Source organism: Lagenorhynchus albirostris, chromosome 21 (assembly GCF_949774975.1).
Source record: "Lagenorhynchus albirostris chromosome 21, mLagAlb1.1, whole genome shotgun sequence".
Classification (NCBI taxonomy): Eukaryota; Metazoa; Chordata; class Mammalia; order Artiodactyla; family Delphinidae; genus Lagenorhynchus; species Lagenorhynchus albirostris.
Window position 1 is genome coordinate 11,733,841 of NC_083115.1, and position 27,990 is coordinate 11,761,830.

General features: G+C 39.1%; 1 protein-coding gene across 10 annotated transcripts in view; it reads left to right on the top strand.

Moving 5' to 3' along the window:
• The window catches only part of GTF2E2 (general transcription factor IIE subunit 2), a 91,773-nt gene that overhangs the window by 46,287 nt on the left and 17,496 nt on the right, over positions 1-27,990 (top strand). For all 10 annotated transcript variants that reach the window (XM_060136646.1, XM_060136647.1, XM_060136653.1 and 7 more), the window contains one exon: positions 26,641-26,756. In XM_060136646.1, coding sequence (XP_059992629.1) covers positions 26,641-26,756 — 116 coding nt within the window. The remainder of the gene's footprint in view (positions 1-26,640; positions 26,757-27,990) is intronic.

Genomic DNA, 27,990 nt, shown 5'->3' on the forward strand with positions numbered 1-27,990 from the left:
TAGTTGCGGCACATGGGATGTTTGTTGTGGCATGTGGACTTCTTAGTTGCAGCATGCGGGATCTTTAGTTGCGGCATGCCTGGGGAATCTCGTTCCCTGATCAGGGATCAAACCTGGGCACGCTGCATTGGGACCGCAGAGTCTTACCCACTGGACCACAGGGGAGGTCCCCCTGTGTGGCTATTTAGTATTCTGTTTCATAGGTGTCTCTGATGCATGGATTTTTAAACACTTAACATTGCTGCAGCAAATATCCTTACAGACCTGATACGGTGGATATATGTATATGTATTTTTTATGTTAATGAAACAGCCATATAAATCAGGAAAATATTGGGAAGGTAAACAATAAATTATTTTTGCATCTTTTAAAGATCTTTACTGCTATTGGTGAAATACGTTACTAGATTTCTCAATATTGAACCATCCTTTTAGTCCTAGAATAACCCTTCTTTGGCGCCTGTATTTCTGCGTTCCTTTTACTAATGTATTTAAGGATTTTTGCCTTTTTCTTTTTTTGTGTGCTTTCTCAGGGTTTGGTATGGGTGTATGCTGGATTCATAAAAAGAGAAGTGCAGATTTATATTTTTAAAATTTATTTCGATATTTGTAATTGTTGAAGCACATTATACATACTCAGATATAAATGGAATATAAATGAAATAGCTGTTTACATTTTTATATAGAATTACCATTGAATGTGGTAGCTACAAGTGAACTAATGAAGGTGTGATTCATTGGCAACTTATATACCATAATTGGTGTTTTCCTTAAGTGATAAAGAATTCTTGGTAAAGTTCTAAAAAACAAAAGGTGTAGCTTTTCTGTGATTACAAAGGTTAATCATACTGTATTCATATACATTATACACTTTATATTTTTAGAAAATCAAGTGTGTATTAAACCAGTATAAGAAATACTTTGTTTATATACATAAAACAGAATTGGGTTCTAGGCTCAGTTTATTATAAATTGGTATTTATCATTAATCTGTATACTTTCTAATAAAGATAGTTGGGAGGATGCAGGTTTTTCAGTCTTGGCAGTATTGATATTTGGAGCTGGATAATTTTTTTGATAGGGTTGTCACAGTGCATTTTGGGATGATTAGCAGTATCCCTTGCTGCTTTAGATGCCATTAGCATACCTTTCCCCACAGTGTGACACCCAAAAATGTGTCCAGACATTACCAAAAATTCCCTGGGGAGCAGAATTGCCCAGGTTGAGAGTTATATTAAAGGTACAGTTTATGTTCATAAAACAGAAATATTACGATATGTTGTCTTCAAGCTTCTTTTCCTGCGTTCCTTCATTCAGCACATTCAGTGATATGAGGGATAGCAAAGTGAATGAGATTTCTGTCCTTGAGCCCAGGCGGAGGGTGGAATGACATGGGTACACATATGGTACAACATGTCGCTGTGGTGTTCATACAGTGCTGTAGAGACCCTGGGGCTCACAGCCACCCACAGGATCCTCAGGGGTAAGATGCTGTTCTTTTAGCTGAAAGTGTCAGTATTGCGTAAGTCACTAATTTTAAAAACGGAGGTTTTTTGTTAATGATTAAATTATGTGTTTCCAGAGAAAACCTATTGAAAACAGATGCACATCTTTTTATATATATATAAATTTATTTATTTATTTATGGCTGTGTTGGGTCTTTGTTGCTGCTCATGGGCTTTCTCTAGTTGTGGCGAGCGGGGGATACTCTTCATTGTGGTGTGCAGGCTTCTCACTGCGGTGGCTTCTCTTGTTGCAGAGCACGGGCTCTAGGCTTGCGTGCTCAGTAGTTGTGGCTTGCAGGGTCTAGAGCGCAGGCTCAGTAGTTGTGGCGCACGGACTTAGTTGCTCCGCGGCCTGTGGGATTTTCCTGGACCAGGGCTTGACCCGTGTCCCCTGCATTGGCAGGCGGATTCCTAACCACTGCGCCACCAGGCAAGCCCACAGATGCATATCTTAACATTTGTCTTTCTCACTGTCCACCTGTCTGTCTTTTTTTGTATTTTATTTCTCAAAATAATTACGCTGATCAAGTTATTTGTTTTAGCTCACTAGGTGGCAGTCTTAGCTCTAGAGAGGAAATGTTGAGTGGGCAAGCTTTCAGTCACACTGAAGATTCACCCTTCATTCTATCTGTGATAGAAGCAAATGTCCAAAAATGAGATATAGCATAAGTAAGGAGAAAGTCTATTGTGTAGTAATTTAAAAAAATTAAATAGGTAAGTGAACCCAGAGTAGTTGGACCTAGGTATGTGTTTTATTTCAGAGGTATTTATTTTCTTAAATCAGAATCTTATTCATTAGAGGCAGTATAAATGCAGTGGTCAAGAGGATGGTCTGAGTAGTTGATCTGTAGGTTTAACTCTTGGCTCTGCTCCTTACTAGCTTAGGCAAGATACTGCCTAGTAATACTTAACCCCTCTCTGTCTTAGATTCCTCACCTATAAAATAGGAATAGTGGTATCTGTACTTCAGCGGTCCTTATGGGGATTAAATGAGCTAATATAAGTAAAAATGCTTAGAGCTTGGAACGGAGCCTGGCACATAGTAAGAATAGTAGTATCAGCAGGTTAACTATTATTAGTAACATTAAAAATATAAAATAGTACCAAAATATTAGGTGTTTTAATCTTACTCATCTGGTTACTTTATTCCGCTATCTGGTTATTAACTCAGTGGATCTGTGGTTTTGCAGTTGGTTAGACAGGTAGCAGAGAAGCAGAGTCAGTTCAGTCGGAGTGCTGATGTGTGGCAGTGACATACTGTTAGGTGGTGTTTCTGTATGAAGTCCGATGACAATCTGACTGTCCCCCCATTGCTGGTAACTTGTTCTTTTCTGCCTGGAAGCTTCAGTGATTTCAGCTTTATCCTTAAAATCTAGGACTCCTCCCAGTAGCTACTCCCCTGGGGCCCTGATACTGTTTTAGGTCATTTTTTAATAGCTATGTGGTATTCCAGATAGGGACATACTTTAAAACACTTTTTCTTATGCTCCACAAAGAGAAACTTAGTGTTTGTTTTATTTTTTTGCTATATGCTATTATAAATAATGCTCAGTCCTTGCACATAAATATATGTACACTTGCTTGGTTATCTCCTTATTGTAGTTTTCTTAAAGTATAATTGGTGGGTCAAAAGATAAGGCATGTTTGAAAAAAATTTCAGTAGCCTGCCTAATGCCCATCCTAAAGTTTGCACCAATTTTTGGGACCAATTTATATGCGAAGGTATCCATTTCTTTACCCTCACTAGATGTTTTCAGTTGACTTTGCCGGCCTCACAGAAAATACAGATTATCTTGATTTTAATTTATATTTTCTTGCCGTGATTTTTATAAAATTTACACCAGTTTATTTCTCTTTGTACCTCTGTCAGAAAATCTGAGCATTTTCTGTCCCTACAAACATTAACAAGTAATTAAATTTGGGATCTTGTGAGATCCTGTTTCTAAAATTAGGCCCTGCCTTCCAGTGTTCATCTTAAGTATTTATGCAGCTGTAATACATTTACACAATAGATGTATTATTTAAGTACTGCAACAGCATTGAGCTAAGGAAAGCCATGGATTAAAGTAGAAATGTTTCATTGAAACAAAGACATTGAAGAGTTTTTATTCAGGTATTTTCCTCCGAATACAGCTCAAGTGATGTTTCTTTTAGCAAAAGGAGGTAGTTAAATTTTGTTTTAATGTCCTTTCAATTCCACTGTACTATGAAAATATATAGTGTTGTATATTCTTTTTGGTGGTACAGTAACACAGACTGGCTTTCCAGACCATTCCTGTCACATTGCCTCTGTCCTTGTGTCGTAAGTGGCCTGAGGTATATAAGCTCTGTACACATCAGGTACAAAGTGAAAGTAGTTTCAGTCTTCAGGAACTGAAATTTTGCAATGCTGGTAACACAGAGGTTTGGTAAAAAGTGAACTGAGTGAAGTTTAACACTGAATGAAAGGTGTTTTTATTACATGTATTTTTTTCTCCTTACCTTTTTGTTATACAGAGAGAAGTACACAGTATAGTTGTTATACAGTTACATCATGTATTACTTATTCTAAATAGTGAGTACAATTTTTACACGTTGATAGTTAGAATTTAACGTCATATTTAAAACGTCAGAACTATTGTGTGTGACATAATTCCTTCAGCAGCTATGTAAATCTGACATGTAAATTCCCTGATACGGTGTACATTTTAAGATAATTTGTGTGCCTTTTTGGGATTAGATGTTTTTGTTGCTGACGTGGAAGTTTGACCTGAAGCTATTTTCTCTCATATATGCCTGATGTGAGCAGAGCTAGCCATGTTAGTCACATTGTTCTCAAAGCTTGGCTAAGGAGTAGATAGTTGGGGGCTTGTAGCTTTCACTTAGAGAAAGCTGGAGAGAGCACTGTTCCCACTCTTGCAGCAACAACAAACCCTGGGCAGCTGCAAAGTTGCAGCTTTCTTGACTCCATCAGAGAGCTGAGGTTGCAGGGCAACCACCTAACCTGAAATGGAAGGAAAGGCAGGCACTTCCAAGAAAAAGGTGGCATGGAAACACTTGTTTACCTGGCACAGGGAACATGACCACTGCTCAGAAGAATTCAGTTAAAATGTTTAATGACCTGCTAAACGCTTAGTGTGGACTAGCAAGCGAGTATAGAACCCCTGGGGGCCACAGACACATGAGAGTTCGCACCCACTCACAGGCTCTTCTCCGCAGACTGCCCTCGCTGCTTACAAAGCAGAGGCCAGGGTGGGGGGAACTGGCATTATAGGGCAGGTCTGGAGGAGGGGAGCAGTAGACGCTTCCGAAAAGACATGAAGCCCTATCTGGCTTCTCCTTCCTCCCTGTCTCCTATGAGACAGAAGCCTTCAACTCCTGTGAGAAGAAAAGAAAGAAAAACCCTCTACCTGGGGGAAGGGAGGAATATATGCTGGGCCCAGAACTTTGGCAGAGGGGGCAGGGCAGGAACACTGAGAAGGCTATCCCCAGACACCTCGGAACATAGGGCTTGTCTAAATAAAGCTGAGGCTTAATCGGAATATCAGAGAACTCCCACCCACCCCCATACAGGCTGACAGATTTGGAGTAACAGGTAGCAGTGGAATTCCATGAGAGTCGCAAGAGCATGGAGGCTGACAGACCATCCCGGGTGCAGCATAGGGAAGACCTAAAAAAGCAGGTTGAGCAGACACTGAGGAAAAACCCTCTGGCAAAGCAGGCTCTACCCTAAACACCCTTAGGTATGGCTAGAGGCATTCGGAGCCTGTGGTGCATTGTGGGTAACCATAGCAGCAACAAATTCCAAACCAAGTTCACATTCTGACAATAGAATGCCTCTACCTCCACACGCTGAAGGCCTAGCAGAAGGAAAGGCGTGACCATTTCCCAGCACAGAAACTATTTACCTCAGTCTCAGCTGTCCTACAGAGGATATCCTGCTTTCAAAAAAATTATGAGGCATAGAAAGAAGCAAGGAAAAGGAAAGCACTTTTGAGACAAGGGAATTTACAGAACCAAATTCTTAGGGCACAGATATTGGAACTGTCAGGCATGGAATTTAAAATAACACTGGTTGATATGTTAAGGCCTACAGTAGAAAAGGCAGACAGCGTGCGTGCTCAGGTAGGATATTTCATCAGAGAGAGAGACATTATAAGAAAATCAAATGAAAATTCTAGAAATGAAAAGCACAGTAACAGAGACAAGAAAGCTCATTAGTCAACTTGGCATAACCAAGGAAAGAATCTATAAACTGCAAGATAGGCCAGTACAAATTAAACTGAAATGCAGAGACAAATGCGAAGAAATGCAGCAGAGTCTCCAGGAGCTGTGAGATGACATCAAATGGTCTGAATTTCTAATTAAAATCTCAGAAGGAGAAGAGAAAGAGAATGGGAGAGAAGAAATAATGGCTAAGTATTCTGTAAAATTAATGATAAACACCAAATCAGAGGTCCAGGAAGCTCAGAGAACATGAGGCAAGATAATCCCCCAAAAGAAACAAATGACAGAAAAAGCACCTAAGCATATCATTTTCAAACTGCCAAAAACTGAAGGTGAAGAGAAAATATTGAAGTAGAGGAAAAAAGAATTACAGCAGACTTGTCATTTGACCCTGTGCAAACCAAAACACAGTGCAGTGACATCTTTAAAGCACTAAAAGGGACGAAGTTTTCAGTACAGAATTCTGTACCCAGCAAAAGTAATCTTTAAAAAACGAAGGATAAATATTCTCTCAGAGGAATATTCTCTCAGTATCACAGAAACTGAGAGAATTCACTGTCATCAGACCTGCATTATCAGAAATCCCTTAAGGAAGTTCTTAACGCAGAGGGTATGTGATACTAGACAGAAAGTTGGATCTATACAAGAAAGTAAGTGTGCTGTAATGGAATAAATGAAAGTAAATATAAAATTCATTTGTCTAATTAAAATTTTTAATTAAAGATTTTTAATCATTCTGAAAGATAGCTGACTATAATGCAGAAATATTAGACATGAATTTGTGTTTAGAGCATATGTAAAAGTAACATTTATGGGCTTCCCTGGTGGTGCAGTGGTTGAGAGTCCGCCTGCCGGTGCAGGGGATGCGGGTTCGTGCCCTGGCCGGGAGGATCCCACATGCCGCGGAGTGGCTGGGCCCGTGAGCCATGGCCACTGAGCCTGCGCGTCCGGAGCCTGTGCTCCGCAACGGGAGAGGCCACAACAGTGAGAGGCCCACGTACAGCAAAAAAAAAAAAAAAAAAAAAGTAAAATTTATGACAGTAGCTCAAAGTTGAGGAGGGAATATACTATTATAGCATCTTTACATATGATCTGGTATAATTTACTTGAAGTTAGGCTCTGGTTAGCTAAAGATGTGTATTGTAAACTCTAGGACAACCACTGAAACCATTAAAAAGAAAAAGTATAGTTAACAGTACTATATTGTATAGTTGAAAGCTGCTAAGAGAGTAGGTTCTCATCACAAGAAAAAGGATTATGACTATGTGAGGCGATTTATGTTAACTGAACTTACTGTGGTAATCTCTTCACAATATATACATGTATCAAATCATTATGTTATACATCTAAAATTAATACAGTGTTATGTATCAATTATATATAGCTCCATAAATAAAACTATAAGTAATAAGACAATAATAGAGAGAAAATGGAATCATAAAAATATATTTAGTTAATCCAGATGAACACAGGAACAGAAGGAAAAAGGGAGGAGACAAAACATAGAAACAGTGAGCAAGATGATAGATTTTATTCCAACCACATTAAGTGATAATTATGTTAAATGTAAATCATCTAAACATACTAAGACAGATTTTCATCTGTCTAAACATACAAAATCATATAACATACTTTTCACTGTAAAATCATCTAAACATACTAATTGAGATAGATGTAAATTGCCTAAACATACTAAGACAAATTTTCACATTGGATGCAAATGCAAGACCATAGTATACGCTGTCTATGAGAAACTTTGTAAAAATGTGGGTTAAAAGTAGAAGGATAGGACTTCCCTGGTGGCGCAGTGGTTGAGAGTCTGCCTGCTGATGCGGGGGACGCGGGTTTGTGCCCCGGTCCAGGAGGATCCCACATACCGTGGAGCGGCTGGGCCCATGAGCCATGGCCGCTGAGCCTGCGCGTCCAGAGCCTGTGCTCCGCAACGGGAGAGGCCACAACGGTGAGAGGCCCGCGTACCACAAAAAAAAAAAAAAAAAGTACAAGGATATAAAATGATGAATCATGCAAACACTAATCAAAAGAAAGCTAGAGTATTAGTATCAGGCAAAGTAGTCTTCAGAACAGAGAAAATTACCAAGAATAAAGAGGAATATTACATAATGATAAAGGGTTCACTTCTCCAAAGTTATATAATAGTCCTAAATATATGTATATTTAACAACAGAGCTTTAAAATACATGAGTTAAAAATAGATACAGGACTTCCCTGGTAGTCCAGTGGGTGAGACTCCGCACTCCCAATGGCGGGGACCCAGGTTCGATCCCTGGTCGGGGAACTAGGTCCCGCATGCATGCCGCAACTAAAGATCCCACGTGCTGCAGCTAAGACCTGGCACAGCCAAAATAAGTAAATAAATTTATTAAAAATACAGCTATAACTGAAAGGATAAATAGACAAACCCACAATTAAGATTGAATTTCACAGCACTCCTCTCTCAGTAATTGATTGAACAAATAGATGGAAAATTAGTAAGGATATGAAAGTCTTAAACAATACTATCAACCAACTTGACCTCATTGACATTTGTAAAACAAGACTACCCAAAAACAGGATACATGTTTTCCATTGTACATGGGGTATTCACCAAGACAGATGGTATTCTAGGCCACAAAACTTTAATGAATTTAAAAGAATTGAAAGCATATAAAAGATGTGTTTGGATCATAATGGAATTAGACTAGAAATCAGAGATATATTTGGAAATGCTCCAAAGTATTTGGAAATTAAATAACACTCTTAAATAACTCGTGGTTTGAGGAGGAAATCACAAGGGAAGTAAAAAAGTATGTTGAATTAAATGAAAGTGAAAGCACAAGATATCAAAATTCATGGGATGCAGCTACAGCAGTGCTTAAAGGGAAATAGAGCATTAAATGCGTACATTAAAAAAGGACATTACATTATGGATATACAACATTTTATTCATCCATTCATCAGTTGATGGGCATTTGAGTTGTTTCTACTTTTTGGCCATTGTGAATAATGGTACTATGAACGTTCATGTACAAGTTTTTGTGTGGAAATAATTTTTCATTTCTCTTAAGTACATACCTAGGAGTGGAATTGCTGGATAATATGGTAATTCCGATGGCTAACTTTTGAGCAATTGCCATACTGTTTTGCAAAGTGGCTACATCATTTTACATTCCTAGCAGCAGTGCGTGAGGGTTCCAATTTCTCCACATCATTGCCAACACTGATTTTAGCTGTCATACTGGGTGTGAAATGGTATCTTATCATAGTTTTGATTTACATTTCTCTAATAATGAGCATCTTTTTGCTTAATGGCCATTTGTATGTTGTTTTATTTTTAAAATTTTTATTTATTAAAAAAATGTTTATTTTTATATTGGAGAATAGTTGATTTACCCTGTTGTGTTAGTTTCAGGTGTACAGCAAAGTGATTCAGTTATACATGTATATTATCTTTTGAGAAATGTCTGATTAAATTCTTTACCTATTAAAAAAAATTTTTTTTCTTTTTTTTTTGTGGTACGCGGGCCTCTCACTGTTGTGACCTCTCCCGTTGCGGAGCACAGGCTCCGGACGCGCAGGCTCAGCGGCCATGGCTCACGGGCCCAGCCGCTCCGCGGCATGTGGGATCTTCCTGGACCAGGGCACGAACCCGTGTCCCCTGCATCGGCAGGCAGACTCTCAACCACTGCACCACCAGGGAAGCCCTAAAAAAATTTTGTTATTATAGAATTTTTTTCTGTGCTACACTACATACCCTTGTTGCTTATCTATTTTATATGTCGTAGTTTTTGTATCTCTTAATCCCATCCCCCCAACTTGCCCTTCTCCTCTTCCCTCCCCCCACTGGTAACCACTAGTTTGCTTGCTATATCTGTGGGTCTGTTTCTGTTTTCTTATATTCATTTGTTTTATTGTTTTAGATTTCACATATAAGTGATATCATACAGTCTTTATCTTTCTCTTTGTCTTACTTCATTTAGCACAATACCCTCCAGGTCCACCCATGTGGTTGCAAATGGCATTATTTCATTCTTTTTATGGCTGAGTAGTATTCCATTGTATATATGTACCACATCTTCTTTATTTATCTGCTGATGGACACTTAGGTTGCTTCCATATCTTGGCTACTGTAAATAGTGCTGCTGTGACTATCGGGGTGCACATATCTTTTTGAATTAGTGTTTCATTTTCCTTGGATATATACCCAGGAGTGGAATTGTTGGGTCACATGGTAGTTATATTTTTAGTTTTTTGAGGAACCTCCATACTGTTTTCCTTAGCGGCTGTGCCAAGTTACATTCTCACAAACACTGTACAAGGGTTCCCTTTTCTCCACATCCTTAACAACATTTGTTATTTGTCATCTTTTGATGACAGCCATTCTGACAGGTGTGAGGTTATGTCTTATTGTATTTTCCTGACGATTAGAGATGTTGAGCATCTTTTCATGTGCCTGTTGGCCACCTGTATGTCTTCTTTGGAAAAATGTCTATTCAAGCTTCTGGTCATTTTTTAATCAGGTTGTTTATTCTTCTGATATTGAGTTGATAGAGTTGTATGAACCATTTATATATTTTGGATGTTAACCCCTTATCTGTCATATTATTTGCAAGTATTTTCTCCCACTTGGTATGTTGTCTTTTCATTTTGTCAGTGGTTTCCTTGGCTGTACAAAATCTTTTAAGTTTAATTAGGTCTCATTTGTTTATTATTTATTTATTTTTTTAACATCTTTATTGGAGTATAATTGCTTTACATTGTTGTGTTAGTTGCTGCTGTATATAACAAAGTGAATCAGGAGGGCAGACAGCAGAAGCAAGAAGAACTATAATCCTGCATCCTGTGGAACAAAAACCACATTCACAGAAAGATAGACAAGATAAAAAGGCAGAGGGCTATGTACCAGATGAAGGAACAAGATAAACCCCCAGAAAAACAACTAAATGAAGTGGAGATAGGAAACCTTCCAGAAAAAGAATTCAGAATAATGATAGTGAAGATGATCCAGGACCTTGGAAAAAGAGTGGAGGCAAAGATCAAGAAGTTGCAAGAAATGTTTAACAAAGACCTAGAACAATTAAAGAACAGGGCTTTCCTGGTGGCACAATGGTTGAGAGTCTGCCTGCCGATGCAGGGGACGTGGGTTTGTGCCCCAGTCTGGGAAGATCCCACATGCCATGGAGCGGCTGGGCCCGTGACTCGTGGCCACTGAGCCTGCGCGTCCGAAGCCTGTGCTCCGAATGGGAGAGGCCACAGCAGTGAGAGGCCTGCATACTGAAAAAAAAAAAACAAACAAACACCTAGAAGAATTAAAGAACAAACAAAGACGAACAGTACAATAACCGAAATGAAAAATGCACGAGAAGGAATCAATAGCAGAAGAACGGATAAGTGACCTGGAAGGCAGAATGGTGGAATTCACTGACGTGGAATAGGATAAAGAAAAAAGAATGAAAAGAAATGAAGACAGCCTGAGAGACCTTTGGGACAACATTAAATGCAACAGCATTCGCATTATAGGGGTCCCAGAAGGAGAAGAGAGAGAGAAAGGACCGGAGAAAATATTTGAAGAGATTATAGTCGAACACTTCCCTAACATGGGAAAGGAAATAGCCACCCAAGTCCAGGAAGCACAGAGAGGCCCAGGCAGTAGAAACCCAAGGAGAAACACGCCGGGACACATAGTAATCAAATTGACAAAAATTAAAGACAAAAATTATTGAAAGCAACAAGGGAGAAACGACAAATAATGTACAAGGGAACTCCTATAACGTTAACAGTTGAGTTCTCAGCAGAAACTCTACAAGCCAGAAGGGAGTGGCATGATATATTTAAAGTGATGAAAAGGAAGAACCTACAACCAAGATTACTCTACCTGGCAAGGATCTCATTCAGATTCGACAAAATCGAAAGCTTTACAGACAAGCAAAAGCTAAGAGAATTCAGCACCACCAAACCAGCTCTACAGCAAATGCTAAAGGAACTTCTCTAAGTGAGAAACACAAGGGAAGAAAAGGACCTACAAAAACAAACCCATAACAACTAAGAAAATGGTAATAGGAACATACATACCGATGATTACCTTAAACGTGAATGGATTAAATGCTCCAACCAAAAGACACAGGCTCACTGAATGGATACAAAAGCAAGACCCATATATGAGACCCACTTCAGACCTAGGGACACATACAGACTGAAAGTGAGGGAATGGAAAAAGATATTCCATGCAAATGGAAATCAAAAGAAAGCTGGAGTAGCAATACTTATATCAGATAAAATAGACTTTAAAGAATGTTACAAGAGACAAGGAAGGACACTACATAATGATCAAGGGATCAATCCAAGAAGAAGATATAACAATTATAAATATATATGCACCCAACGTAGGAGCGATACATAAGGCAACTGCTAACAGCTATAAAAGAGGAAATCAACAGTGACACAGTAATAGTGGGGGACTTTAACACCTTACTTACACCAATGGACAGATCATCCAAACAGAAAAGTAATAAGAAAAGAGAAGCTTTAAATGACACAATAGACCAGATAGATATAATTGATATTTATACGACATTCCATCCAAAAACAGAATATACTTGCTCCTCAAGTTCGCATGGAACATTCTCCAGGATAGATCACATCTTGGGTCACAAATCAAGCCTCAGTCAATTTAAGAAAATTCAAATCATATCAAGCATCTTTTCTGACTACAACACTATGAGATTAGAAATGAATTACAGGGAAAAAAATGTAAAAACCACAATCACATGGAGGCTTAACAATACATTAGTAAATAACCAAGAGATCATTGAAGAAATCAAAGAGAAAATCAAAAAATACCTAGAGACAAATGACAGTGAAAACATGACGATCCAAAACCTATGGGATGCAGCAAAAGCAGTTCTAAGAGGGAAGTTTATAGCAATACAAGCCTACCTCAAGAAACAAGAAAAATCTCAAACATTCTAACCTTACACATAAAGGAACTAGAGAAAGAAGAACAAACAAAACCCAAAGTTAGGAGAAGGAAAGAAATCATAAATATCAGACCAGAAATAAATGAAATAGAAACAAAGAAAACAATAGCAAAGATAAATAAAACTAAAACCTGGTTCTTTGAGAAGATAAACAAAATTGATAAACCATTAGCCAGACTCATCAAGAAAAAGAGGGAGAGGACTCAATAGAATTAGAAATGAAAAAGGAGAAGTTACAACAGACATACAGAAATACAAAGCATCCTAAGAGACTACTACAAGCAACTCTATGCCAATAAAATGGACAACCTGGAAGAAATGGACAAATTCTTAGAAAGGTATAACCTTCCAAGACTGAACCAGGAAGAAACAAAATATCAACAGACCAATCACAAGTAATGAAATTGACACTGTGATTAAAAATCTTCCAACAAACAAGTCCAGGATCAGATGGCTTCACAGGTGAATTCTTTCAGACATTTAGAGAAGAGCTAACACCCATCCTTCTCAAACTCTTCCAAAAAATTGCAGAGGAAGGAACACTCCCAAACTCATTCTCTGAGGCCACCATCACCCTGATACCAAAAGCAGACAAAGATACTACAAAAAAAGAAAATTACAGACCAATATCACTGATGAACTTAGAAGCAAAAATCCTCAGCAGAATACTAGCAAACAGAATCCAACAACACATTAAAAGGATCATACACTATGATCAAGTAGGATTTATCCCAGGGATGCAAGGATTCTTCAATATATGCAAATCAATCAATGTGATACACCATATTAACAAATTGAAGAATAAAAGCCACATGATCATCTCAATAGATGCAGAAAAAGCTTTTGACAGAATTCAACACCCATTTATGATAAAAACTCTCCAGAAAGTGGGCATAGAGGTAACCTACCTCAACATAATAAAGGCCACATACGACAAACCCACAGCAAACATCATTCTCAGTTGTGAAAAACTGAAAGCATTTCCTCTAAGACCAGGAATAAGACAAGGATGTCCACTCTCGCCACTTATTCGACATAGTTGTGGAAGTCCTAGCCACAGCAATCAGAGAAGAAAAAGAAATAAAAGGAATCCAACTTGGAAAAGAAGTAAAACTGTCATTGTTTGCAGATGACATGATACTATACATAGAGAATCCTAAACATGCCACCAGAACGCTACTAGAGCTAATCAATGAATCTGGTAAAGCAGCAGGATACAAAATTAATGCACAGCAATCTCTTGCATTCCTAAACACTAATGATGAAAACTCTGAAAGAGAAATTAAGGAAACACTCCCATTTACCACTGCAACAAAAATAATAAAATACCAAGGAATAAACCTACCTAAGGAGATGAAAGACTTGTATGCAGAAAACAATAAGACACTGATGAAAGAAATTAAAGATGATACCAACAGATAGAGAGATATACCATGTTCTTGGATTGGAAGAATCAACATTGTGAAAATGACTATACTACCCAAAGCAATCTACAGATTTCAATGCAATCCCTATCAAATTACCAGTGGCATTTTTTTTTTTTTTTTACAGACCTAGAACAAAAAATCTTAAAATTTGTATGGAGACACAAAAGAACCCGAATAGCCAAAGCAGTCTTGAGGGAAAAAAACAGACCTGGAGGAATCAGACTCCCTGACTTCAGACTATACTACAAAGCTACCATAATCAAGACAATATGGTACTGGCACGAAACCAGAAACATAGATCAATGGAACAGGATAGAAAGCCCAGAGATAAGCACCTGTGGTCAACTAGTCTATGACAAAGGAGGCAAGGATATAGGAGAAAAAACAGTCTCTTCAATAAGTGGTGCTGGGAAAACTGGACAGCTACCTGTAAAAGAATGAAATTAGAACACTCTCTAACACTGTACACAATAATAAAGTCAAAATGGATTAGAGACCTAAATGTAAGACTGGACACTATAAAACTTAGAGGAAAACATAGGAAGAACACTCTTTGACATAAATCACAGCAAGATCTTTTTTGATCCACCTCCTAGAGTAATGAAATAAAAACTAAATGGGACCTAATGAAACTTAAAAGCTTTTGCAAAGCAAAGGAAACTACAAACAAGATGAAAAGATAACTCTCGGAATGGGAGAAAATATTTGCAAATGAATCAATGGACAAAGGATTAATCTCCAAAGTATAAACAGCTCATGCAGCTCAATATTTAAAAAGCAACCCAATTGAAAAATGGGCAGAAGACCTAAATAGACATTTCTCCAAAGAAGACATACATATGGCCAAGAAGCACATGAAAAGCTGCTCAACATCACTAATTATTAGAGAAATGCAAATCAAAAGTGCAATGAGGTATCACCTCACATCAGGTAGAACGGACATCATCAGAAAATGTACAAACAAATGCTGGAGAGGGTGTGGCAAAAAGGGAATCCTCCTGCACTCTCGGTAGGAATGTAAATTGATACAGCCACTATGGAGAACAGTATGGAGGTTCCTTAAAAAACTAAAAATAGAACTACCATATGACCCAGCAATCCCACTACTGGGCATATACCCAGAGAAAACCATAATTCAAAAAGACACATGCACCCCAATGTTCATTGCAACACTATTTACAATAGCCAGGTCATGGAAGCAACCTAAATGCCCATTGACAGACGAATGGATAAAGAAGATGTGGTACATATCTACAATGGAATATTACTCAGCCATAAAAAGGAATGAAATTAGGTCATTTTTAGAGATATGGATGGATTTAGAGACTGTCATACAGAGTGAAGTAAGTCAGAAAGAGAACAACAAATATTGTATATTAACTCATATATGTGGAACCTTGAAAAATGTTACAGATGAACTGGTTTGCAGGGCAGAAATAGAGACACAGATGTAGAGAACAAACGTGTGGACACCAAGGGGGGAAAGTGGTGGTGGTGGTAGGGGGTTGGTGATGGGATGAATTGGGAGATCGCGCTTGACATGTATACACTAATATGTATAAAATGGGTAACTAATAAGAACCTGCTGTATAAAGAAATAAATAAAATTCAAAAATTCAAAAAAAAAGTGAATCAGCTATATGTATACATATATCCCCATGTCCCCTCTCTCTCGTATCTCCCTCCCAACCTCCCTACCCCACCCGTCTAGGTGGTCACAAAGCACCAAGTTGATCTCCCTGTGCTATGCGGCTGCTTCCCACTAGCTATCTGTTTTACATTTGGTAGTGTATATATGTCAGTGCTACTCTTTCACTTCGTCTCAGCTTACCCTTCCCCCTCCCCGTGTCCTCAACTCCATTCTCTACGTCTGCATCTTTATTTCTGTCTTGTCCCTAGGTTCTTCAGAACCTTTTTTTTTTTTAAAGATTCCATATATATGTATTAGCATATGCTCTTCGTTTTTCTCTTTCTGGCTTACTTCACTCTGTATGACAGAATCTAGGTCCATCCACCTGACTACAGATAACTCAGTTTTGTTTGTTTTTATGGCTGAGTAGTATTCTACTGTATATATGTGCCACATCTTCTTTATCCATTCATCTGTCAGTGGACACTTAGTTTTCTTCCATGTCCTGGCTATTGTAAATAGAGCTGCAATGAACATTGTGGTACATGACTCTTTGAATTATGGTTTTCTCAGGGTATATGCCCAGTATTGGGATTGCTGGGGCATATGGCACTTCTATATTTAGTTTTTTAAGGAACCTCCATACTGTTCTCCATAGTGGCTGTATCAATTTACATTCCCACCAGCAGTGCAAGAGGGTTCCTTTTTCTCCACACCCTCTCCAGCATTTATTGTCTGTAGATTTTTTGATGATGGTCATTCTGACCGGTGTGAGGTGATACCTCATTGTAGTTTTGCTTTGCATTTCTCTAATGATTAGTGATGTTGAGCATTCTTTCATGTGTTTGCTGGCAATCTGTATATCTTCTTTGGAGAAGCATCTATTTAGGTCTTCTGCCCATTTTTGGATTGGGGTGTTTGTATTTTTGGTATTGAGCTGTATGAGCTGCTTGTAAATTTTGGATATTAATCCTTTGTCAGTTGCTTCATTTGCAAATATTTTCTCCCATTTTGAGGGTTGTCTTTTCATCTTGTTTATGGTTTCCTTTGCTGTGCAAAAGCTGTTAAGTTTCATTAGGTCCCATTTATTTTTGTTTTTATTTCCGTTTCTCTAGGAGGTGGGTCAAAAAAGACTCTTGCTGTGATTTATGTCATAGAGTGTTCTGCCTCTGTCTTCCTCTAAAAGTTTTATAGTGTTTGGTCTTACATTTAGGTCTTTAATCCGTTTTGAGTTTATTTTTGTGTATGGTGTTAGGGAGTGTTCTAATTTCATTCTTTTACAGGTAGCTGTCCAGTTTTCCCAGCACCACTTATTGAAGAGGCTGTCTTTTCTCCACTGTATATTCTTCCCTCCTTTATCAAAAATAAAGTGACCATATGTGCGTGGGTTTATCTCTGGGCTTTCTGTCCTGTTCCATTGATCTGTATTCCTGTTTTTTGTTCCAGTACCATATTGTTTTGATTATTGTCACTTTGTAGTATAGTCTGAAGTCCAGGAGCCTGATTCCTGCAGCTCCATTTTTCTTTCTCAAGATTGCTTTGGCCATTCGGGGTCTTTTGTGTTTTCTTAGAAATAGTGAAATTTTTTGTTCTAGTGCTGTGAAAAATGCCATTGGTAGTTTGATAGGGATTGCATTGAATCTGTTTATTGCTTTGTGTAGTATAGTCATTTTCACAGTGTTGATTCTTCCAGTCCAAGAACATGGTATATCTCTCCATCTGTTGGTATCATCTTTAATTTCTTTCATCAGTGTCTTATAGTTTTCTGCATACAGGTCCTTTTTGCCTCCTTAGGTAGGTTTATTCCTAGTATTTAATTTTTTTTGTTGCAGTGGTAAATGGGAGTGTTTCCTTAATTTCTCAGAGTTTTCAGCATTAGTGTTTAGGAATGCAAGAGATTTCTGTTCATTAATTTTGTATCCTGCTGCTTTACCAAATTCATTGATTAGCTCTAGTAGTGTTCTGGTGGCATGTTTAGGATTCTCTATGTATAGTATCATGTCATCTGCATTGACCGTTTTACTTCTTCTTTTCTGATTTGGATTCCTTTTATTTCTTTTTCTTCTCTGATTGCTGTGGCTAAAACTTCCAAAACTATGTTGAATAATAGTTGTGATAGTGGACAACCTTGTCTTTTTCCTGATATTAGAGGAAATGGTTTCAGTTTTTCACCATTGTGAACCATTTTGCTGTGGGTTTGTCATATATGGCCTTTATTATGTTGAGGAAAGTTCCCTTTATGCCTACTTTCTGGAGGGTTTTTATCATAAATGGCTGTTGAATTTTGTCAAAAGCTTTTTCTGCATCTATTGAGATGATCATATGGTTTTTTTCCTTCAGTTTGTTAATGTGATTATAGCATTGATTGATTTGCATATATTCAAGAATCCTTGCCTTCCTGGGATAAACCCCACTTGATCATGGTGTATGATCCTTTTAATGTGCTGTTGGATTCTGTTTGCTAGTATGTTGTTGAGGATTTTTGCATGTATGTTCATCAGTGATATTGGCCTGTAGTTTTCTTTCTTTGTGACATCTTTGTCTGATTTTGATATCGGGGATAGTGGCCTCGTAGAATGAGTTTGGGAGTGTCCCTTCCTCTGTTATATTTTGGAAGAGTTTGAGAAGGATGGGTGTTAGATCTTCTGTAAATGTTTGAGAGAATTCACATGTGAAGCCATCTGGTCCTGGGCTTTTGTGTTTTGGAAGATTTTTAATGACAGTTTCAATTTCAGTGCTTGTGATTGGTCTGTTTATGTTTTCTATTTTTTCCTGGTTCAGTCTCGGGATTTTGTGCTTTTCTAAGAATTTGTCCATTTCTTCCAGGTTGTCCATTTTACTGGCATATAGTTGCTTGTGGTAATCTCTCATGATCCTTTGTATTTCTGCAATGTCAGTTGGTACTTATCCTTTTTCATTTCTAATTCTGTCTTCTCCCTTTTTTTCTTGATGAGTCTGGCTAATCGTTTATCAATTTTGTTTATCTTCTCAAGCAACCAGATTTTAGTTTTATTGATCTTTGCTATCGTTTCCTTCATTTCTTTTTCATTTATTTCTGCTCTGATCTTTATGATTTCTTTCCTTCTGCTATCTTTGGGTTTTTTTGTTCTTTCTGTAATTGCTTTAGGTGTAAGTTTAGGTTGTTTATTAAAGATTTTTCTTGTTTCTTGAGGTGTGATTGTATTGCTATCAGCTTCCCTTTTAGAACTGCTTTTGCTGCATTCCATAGATTTTGGGTTGTCATTGTCATTTTTTTCTAGGTATTTTTTGATTTCCTCTTTGATTTCTTCAGTGATCTCTTGGTTATTTAGTAGCATAATGTTTAGCCTCCATGTGTTTGTATTTATTACAGTTTTTTTTCCTGTAATGGATATCTAGTCTCATAGCGTTGTGGTGGGAAAAGATACTTGATAAGATTTCAGTTTTCTTACATTTACTAAGGCTTGATTTGTGACCCAAGATATGATCTGTCCTGGAGAATGTTCCATGAGAACTTGAGAAGAAAGTGTATTCAGTTGTTTTTGGATGGAATGTCCTATAAATATCAGTTTAGTCTATCTGGTCTATTGTGTCATTTAAAGCTTGTGTTTCCTTATTTATTTTCTGTCTGGATGATCTGCCTATTGGTGTAAGTGGGGTGTTAAAGTTCCCCACTGTTTTTGTGTTACTGTTGATTTCTCCTTTTATGGCTGTGAACATTTGCCTTATGTTTTGTGGTGCTCCTATGTTGGCTGCATAAATATTTATAATTGTTATTTTTTTCTTCTTGGATTGATCCTTTGATCATTATGTTATGTCCTTATCTCTTGTAACATTCTTTATTTTAAAGTATTTTATCTGATACGAGTATTGCTACTCCAGCTTTCTTGTGATTTCCATTTGCATAGAATATCTTTTTCCATCCCCTCACTTTCAGTCTGTATGTGTCGCTAGGTCTGAAGCAGGTTTCTTGTAGACAGCATATTTAAATGTCTTGTTTTTGTATCCATTCAAACAGTCTTGTAGACAGCATATTTAAATGTCTTGTTTTTGTATCCATTCAAACAGTCTTTGTCTTTCGGTTGGAGCATTTAATTCATTTACATATAAGGTGTTCGGTGATATGTATGTTCCTATTACCATTTTCTTAATTGATTTGGGTTTGTTTTTGTTGGTCTTTTTCTTTTGCGTTTCCTGCTTAGAGAAGTTCCTTTAGCATTTGTTGTAAAGCTGGTTTTGTGGTGCTGAATTCTCGTAGTTTTTGCTTGTCTGTAAAGCTTTTTATTTCTCCATTGAATCTGAATGAGATCCTTGCTGGGTACAGTAATCTTGGTTGTAGGTTTTTCCCTTTCATCACTTTAAGTATATTCTGCCACTCCCTTCCGGCTTGCAGAGTTTCTCCTGAAAGATCAGCTGTTAACCTATTGGGGGTTCCCTTATATGTTATTTGTTGGTTTTCCATTGCTGCTTTTAATATTTTTTCTTTGTAGTTAGTTTTTCATAGTTTGATTAATATGTCTCTTGGTGTATTTCTCCTTGGATTTATCCTGTATGGGACTCTCTGCACTTCCTGACTTGATTGACTATTTCCTTTCCCATGTTAGGGAAGTTTTCAACTATAATCTCTTCAAATATTTTCTCAGTCCCTTTCTTTTTCTCTTCTTCTTCTGGGGCCCTTATAATTTGAATGTTGGTGCATTTTATGTCCCAGAGGTCTCTGTGACTGTCCTCAATTCTTTTCATTCTTTTTTGTTTATTGTGCTCTGCAGTAGTTATTTCCACTATTTTATCTTCCAGGTCACTTATCCGTTCTTCTGCCTCAGTTATTCTACTATTGATTCCTTCTAGAGAATTTTTAATTTCATTGTTCATCATTGTTTGTTTGCTCTTTAGTACTTCTGGGTCCTTGTTAAGAGTTTCTTGTATTTTCTCCATTCTGTTTCCAAGATTTTGGATCATCTTTACTATCATTACTCTGAATTCTTTTTTAGGTAGACTGCCTATTTCCTCTTCATTTGTTTGGTCTGGTTGGTTTTACTTTGTTCCTTCATCTGCTGTGTATTTCTCTGTCTTCTCATTTTGCTTAACTTACTGTGTTAGGGGTCTGCTTTTTGCAGACTGCAGGTTCATAGTTCCCATTGTTTTTGGTGTCTGTCCCCAGTGGGTAAGGTTGGTTCAGTGGGTTGTGTAGGCTTCCTGGTGGATGGGACTGGTGCCTGTGTTCTGGTGGATGAGGCTGGATCTTGTCTTTCTGGTGGGCAGGACCGTGTCCGGTGGTGTGTTTTGGGGTGTCTGTGAACTTAGTATGATTTTAGGCAGCCTCTCTGCTAATGGGTGGGGTTGTGTTCCTGTCTTGCTAGTTGTTTGGCATGGGGTGTCCAGTACTGGAGCTTGCTGGTCATTGAGTAGAGCTGGGTCTTAGCGTTGAGATGGAGATCTCTGGGAGAGCTCTCTCCCATATTATGAGAGGCCAGGAGGTCTCTGGTGGACCAGTGTTCTGAACTTGGCTTTCTGACCTCAGAGGCTCAGGCCTGGCACCTGGCCAGAGCACCAAGACCCTGTCAGCCACACAGCTCAGAAGAAAAGGGAGAAAAGAAAAAACAGGAAGAAACAGAAGTTATTAAAATAAAATAATTAAAAAAAGAGCAATTAAACAAATAAATCCACCAATGATAGCAAGTGCTAAAAACTATACTAAAAAAACCTGGACACACAGAACCCTAGGACAAATAGTAAAAGCAAACCTATACAGACAGAATCACACAAAGAAGCATATACATACACACTCACAAAAAGAGAAAAAGAAAAATATATAAAAAAAGGAAGAGAGCACCCAAATAAATAAACAAATCTACCAATGATAATCTCTAAATACTGAACTAAGATAAACATAAAACTAGAAACAAATTAGATGCAGAAAGCAAACCCCAAGTCTACAGTTGCTCCCAAAGTCCACCGCCTCAGTTTTGGGATGACTCGTTGTCTATTCAGGTATTCCACAGTTGCAGGGTACAGCAAGTTGATTGTGGAGATTTAATCTGCTGCTCCTGAGGCTGCTCGGAGAGATTTCCCTTTCTCCTGTTTGTTCGCACAGCTCCCGGGGTTCAGCTTTGGATTTGACCCGCCTCTGCATGTAGGTCGCCTGAGGGCATCTGTTCTTCGCTCAGACAGGACGGGGTTAAAGGAGCAGCTGATTCGGGGGCTCTGGCTCACTCAGGCCAGGGTGAGGGAGGCGTACGGAATGCAGGGCAAGCCTGTGGTGGCAGAGGCCAGTGTGATGCTGCAATAGCCTGTGGCGCGCCTCGTGTTCTTCTGGGGAAGTTGTCCGTGGATCATGGGACCCTGGCAGTGGTGGGCTGCACAGGCTCCCGGGAGGGGAGGTGTGGATAGTGACCTGTGCTTGCACACAGGCTTCTTGGTGGCTGCAACAGTAACTTTAGCGTTTCATGCCCGTCTCTGGTGTCCACGCTGATAGCTGTGGCTTGTGCCCGTCTCTGAAGCTTGTTTAGGCGGTGCCCCTCTCCTTATGCACCCTTTTAGGAAGTATGAGGTCTTCTGCCAGCATTCAGTAGGTGTTCTGTAGGAGTTGTGCCACATGTAGATCTATTTTTGGTGTATTTGTGGGGAGGAAGGTGATCTCCACATCTTACTCCTCTGCCATCTTGAAGGTCCTATTATAGAATTTTAAAGAGTTCTTTATTCTGGATACAGGTCTGTTAAAAGAGTTATGTTTTGTGAATATTGTCCATTCTATGAGTTGTCTTTTCAGTTTCTTGTTGGTGTGCTTTGAGATACAAACGTTTTTAATCTTGATGAGGTACAATTTATGTATTTGTCTTTTTGTTGCTTGTGTTTCTGTCATATCTAAGAAACCATTCCCTATTCCAACAACACCAATATTTACTTCTGTTTTTTCTTCAAAGAGTTTCCGTTTTAGCTCTTATATTTAGATCTTTGATCATTTTGAATTAATTTTTGCATATAGTGTGAGGTGTAGGTCGTCATATTTATTAGTGTGCTGTAATACGTATACTGTATGTATGACCCAGCCGTACCACTTTTAGGTTTTTACCCAAGTTCACTCAAAATCCATGTACATATCAGCTTTATTCATAACAGCCAAAACATGGAAACAACTCAGATGTCCTTTAACAGTTCTTTCATCGCCCCCAAGTGTAGTACATCCTTACAATGGAATACAGCTTCGCAATAAGAAGGAACGAAGTACTGACATGCCCAACAACATGGATAAATCTCAGATGAGTCATGCTTATTGAAAGCAGCCAGATTCATCTGCCTTCCTTAAAGGCATTAGCACTCAGAAATAGATGATAGACCTCAGAGGATGATGGTAACTATGACAGATATAGATAGTGCTTTTTCCTTTGCAGGCATTATTCTCAGTGCCTTATAGATATTAACTCATTTTATACCCACATCTTTATGAAATACATATTATTATCCCAATTTTACAGGTCAGGAAACTGAGCTAGAGAGGTTAAGTAACTTCTCCCATGTGACAGTTAGTAAATAGTGTCACTGGGTTCCACATCCAGGCCCTCTTTTGCCACAGTCTGTACTATTCTACTAGTTTTGTATTTCATAGGAAAGCTCTGGGTGTAGCCAAAATATGAATGAGTTATTTGGGAACTTAAGCAAAGCCTTATTAATGAATTTGCTTATTTTCTTTCCTTCTCTGGCATACTTTCTGTTACACAGTTTTCATTCTTAGCTCAAGTAGGACAGGGTTCCCTTCAGTTGAAAGGGTCAAATCTGAGTTTTAAAATTCTAGCCTTTCTTTTCTGTTAAAAGACAGCAGATTTTTAAACAATTCCTATTTTATTTACCCTTATAATTTAGAGCCTGACTGACTTTCATGATACTTGGAGATAATCTCCTAAAACAAATCATTTGTCTTTAAATTTCATGTCCCCTAATCATTTGCTGTTTTCAAAAAAAGAAAAGTGATTGCTAGAAAAAGAGACTAGGATGCCTAGATCTTGGTTTCGAAATACCATTCTCCAGTAAAAGGAGTCAGGACTCCTTGGCGAAGAGTTGATTCCAAGTTTGGGGAAATGCAAGATGAGCTTGGAACATGTTTTGGTACCAGAAAGTAAGAAAATGCTCAAAAAACCCCCAAACAACAAAAAAGGGAAGCAAGTCAAAAAGAGCCAGGGACAATTTGAAGGGACTCAATGACCAAAGCCAGGATATTTGAACAAGAAAATAAATAATGATAGTAATGAGTTATAATCCATGAAATAAAATAAATATCCATGAATCCATACTAAGTTAACAATTGAATAGATAGATTGGATCGAGAATCAGATCCATTTGTTCAGTAGTCTTCCTTATAGAATCCTAATCCATACGCATGAAAGGAATGACGGAAGTAACATGCCGTTAGGCAAACCCACAAGGATCAGTTGTTGTAGGCACGAGCCATCAATGGATGCTGAAATTAGTGAGCTAACGTGTGCTGAGAAACAGGGTGTTTAGGCATAGTCTCAGTAGATCTCCCCACAGGGTGCTTATTAATTACAAAGGGAAAAATAATAGCTTCATGGTGGAGAAATCTGACAGACACCACCTTAACCAGTGATCGTCTGACAGCCCCAGTAATAAGCCATGTGAACATCATGGACCCTTGATGTTAGGTCCTGAGAAGGGCACAATGTCTTCTCTGTGATGTTCTTGCCCAAAATGTATAGCCTCAATTTAATCACAAGGAAATAGCAGACAACCACACATTGAGGGCCGTTGTATAAAATAACTACAGAAACTCCTCAGAAGTGTCATGGTCCTGAGAGATGAGGAGACACTGGGCACACTTAAAGCCTGGAGCAAGGAGACACGGCAGCTAAACACAGTGGGATCCCAGGTGTGGTGCCGGACCATGACGACCAGGATGAGGACGCAAGTGCTAAAACTGGTGACATGTGAATAAGATCTGTGGATTAGTTAATAGGCTTGTATTATTAGTTTAGATAATTTTACTAAGATCATATACAGTGTTAACATTAGGGAAAGCTGGGCAAAACCTGTACTGGAGTTCTGTGTACTAATGTTGCAACTCTTCTGTTAATGTAAAATTATTTTAAAATAAAAAAGTTTAAAAAATGTAAAAAGAAAACAGATACTCTGTGATGCCCAGAGAATAACATACGTTCAGTGATCAGATTGTTGAGGATGTGCTAAATTCAGTGCCAACCATAGTAGGAAACTTAAAAAAAATATCCGCTCCCGAGGAGCTTATAGCCCTTCAAGGGGCTGAGAAAGTGATGCAAACAATTGATTGTCATCTGCTAACTGATTTCTGTAATCTATGCAGATGAAAGTTCAGGGAGCATATAGGAAAAAGAACTCTTAATGTATTGAAAGAAATAAAAAAAAAATTTTTTTCTTTTTAATTTTATTTTTGCGGTACGCGGGCCTCGCACTGCTGTGGCCTCTCCCGTTGCAGAGCACAGGCTCCGGACGCGCAGGCTCAGCGGCCATGGCTCACGGGCCCAGCCGCTCTGCGGCATGTGGGATCCTCCTGGACTAGGGCACGAACCTGCATCCCCTGCATCGGCAGGCGGACTCTCAACCACTGTGCCACCAGGGAAGCCCTAAAAATTTTTTTATTTAGAGATGTTTTGGATTGAAATAACTTTGTGCCCAGGTTGAATTCTTTGTAGTAGATTGTCATTTTTGCATTTGGTCACCATCAGCAAAAGCCTTTCCGTGTGTGGCAGAAAACGGATTTCCTAAGTATCACTGGAGCCCCAGCTGTTAGAGCATCATTTGCTTCTTGTAATACGTATTGAAATAGGAAAGAGGAGAACAGTCTGGTCCAGCACAGTATCTCATGCCTACTTTGTTTACAGCTTGTGAATGGACCCCTCTCCATTGTCACTTTTTACCTGAAAGTAAGGCAGGGGGCGGTGCCGGCGCCACCTGGATTAGGCCTCCAGGATGCCATGCCAAGGAGGAGGGTGGGGATGGGGGTAGGTGGTGTTGCAGTGTGAGTGGGCGTGTGCATGCGCATGTGAGAGAGGTCTCTGGTGAGCAGGGGCCCAGCCCCCAGCCTCAGGGCACCCAGCGAACTTGCCTCTTTTACCATCCAGAGTACAAATGTCTTATGATTTGCCATCATAAGACATTTTTTGTGTGTTGGAATGTAGATGTTAATAATGAAGTGAAACCTGGTTATTTGAGCCTCTCTTTAGGGACAGAATTTAAGATGCATTCGAGTTTCATTCTGGACATGTCCCAATTGTGATCTCTTTTGGTTGCAGAAATGGTGGTGTGGCAAAGGGGCCGGGGTCTCTGAGAACAAGGAGTAGGCTGGATGGAGGGCCTTTCTCCTTTGTCTTCCAGGGCATGTGAGACAGTGTTACTGTCTCAGTATTCCTCCCCTCACTTTTATCACCTCTTAGTCACCCATCCCCCATTTGTTTGATTTCAAAAGGCCTTTTTTGCAAATAGGCTGTTGTAACTCCTCCGTATAAAACTTTGGTTCCTCATCTCCCTGTTTCTCTTTTCCTGTAGGAGAGGAAGTGGGCTATACTGAGCTCATGAGAGATGATCAGGAATTTGAACTATTTCAATGGAGAACTGATTTCTGGGATTAAAGGAGTGGGTCAACTGCCTTTCTTCCCAGGAAAGCTGGGAGGCTCAATCACATGGCCTTCATTTACAGGCTCTAAAAATAGAGCAGTGCTGATCTGGTCTGTAGGGATGCAGTTCGTGTTCCCAGGCCCTTCTGCTGCTGTGTCCAGCATCTGAATGTTCCTGTCTTCCTTTGTTTTTATAATGAAATCTCAGATGTGCTCATTGAGATCAGAGGAGATAATATCGAAGCCTGATTTCGATCACACTGAGATGTTATAGCTTGTAAACATCTATTGTACAGTAACTACTGTCTTGTTGGCACAGAGTTTCAGAAACTGTGGAGGAGTGTCACTGTGGATTCAATGGATGAGGAGAAAATTGAAGAGTATCTGAAGCGACAGGGTATTTCTTCCATGCAGGAATCTGGACCAAAGAAAGTGGTACGTACTCTCTAGAAGAAAATGTAATCCTCTGCTCTTTGAACTGTTAGCCTGTGTCCTGTGCAGCTCTCGGAAGAGTAGGTAGGTAGGTAGTTCTCCCTTCCAGTTTTTTCTGTGTCCTAATCCTGTGACCTTGGTCAGATGCATTCAGATCACGTCTGGTGTACTGAGGGCCAACGGATCTCTTTGCCCTCAGGGGCTGCTCGCCAGGTATGTGAGAGCCTCCCCAGCAGTCAGTGCCTGCCCTTAAGCTCCAGCCATAGGGCGTGCAGTGCCCACGTGTTGTGCTCCCAGTTTCTGCCAGGGGCTTGCTTCATCGTTCTGGCCTTTATGGTCTTCACCGCACCCCCCACCCCTCTTGCTCCCAGAGCCCGGTGGTCTCGGTGCCTGGCTTTGCCTTAGCCCTGATCACACTGAATTATCCTTGTTGACTTTCAGATCCCTTAGGAACCAGATATTACTGTCTTTATAGCCCCCAAATCCTGCTCATTGGAGGGATTTGTAATTGAATGAAGACCTGTGAATTCCTTTACCAACTAACCAGCTCTCTGCAGCCCAGGGTCAAAGCCAGGATGAGAACTATTTCACTAACACCCTCCTTCCCTGTCCACCATCGTGCCTTTGTAGCTTGACTTGTTTGTGGCTTAGTGTTTTATTCAGTGAAGTTTTAGGACTCCTTTAAAAGGGGAAATTTATTGCTAGTGATCTCCAAGAATTAGCGTGATTGCAGCACTTCATGGTTTCCCGTCATTGCTTAGTTTGTTAATATCATGTGATATTAGTATTTCAGGTATACAGTGAAGAAAAGAGGATAATATTTAACAAATCTTTCTGTGTTCATCCACTTCCCAATTTGCCCATATCTCTATATTTTGCTGTATTTGCTTCAGGTCTTTGTTTTATTGGTAATTAATGGTGGATAAAATTTTAAACCTGATAATAGAGATGAAAAACAAAAGAGATTTACTGTCTCTCTTTTTACCCACTTCATGCCTACAATAGTTCTGGTTAGTTTTCATGCCAGCCCATTTATTCCAGGTGGAGGTATGCACTTCACTGTAACAGAAAGCCCTGGTCTGTGTTTTCGAACAAGGATTGTGTGGATTGGTGTGTGTGAGGCTGGGCTGCAGAACAGAAAAAAGTCACAAACCCTGCATCTCTTTGCTGCTGGTTTCTGGGGCATCTTTTGTAAATCCTCCCCATATTACCGCTCTGAGTAGCCATTGTTTCTAAC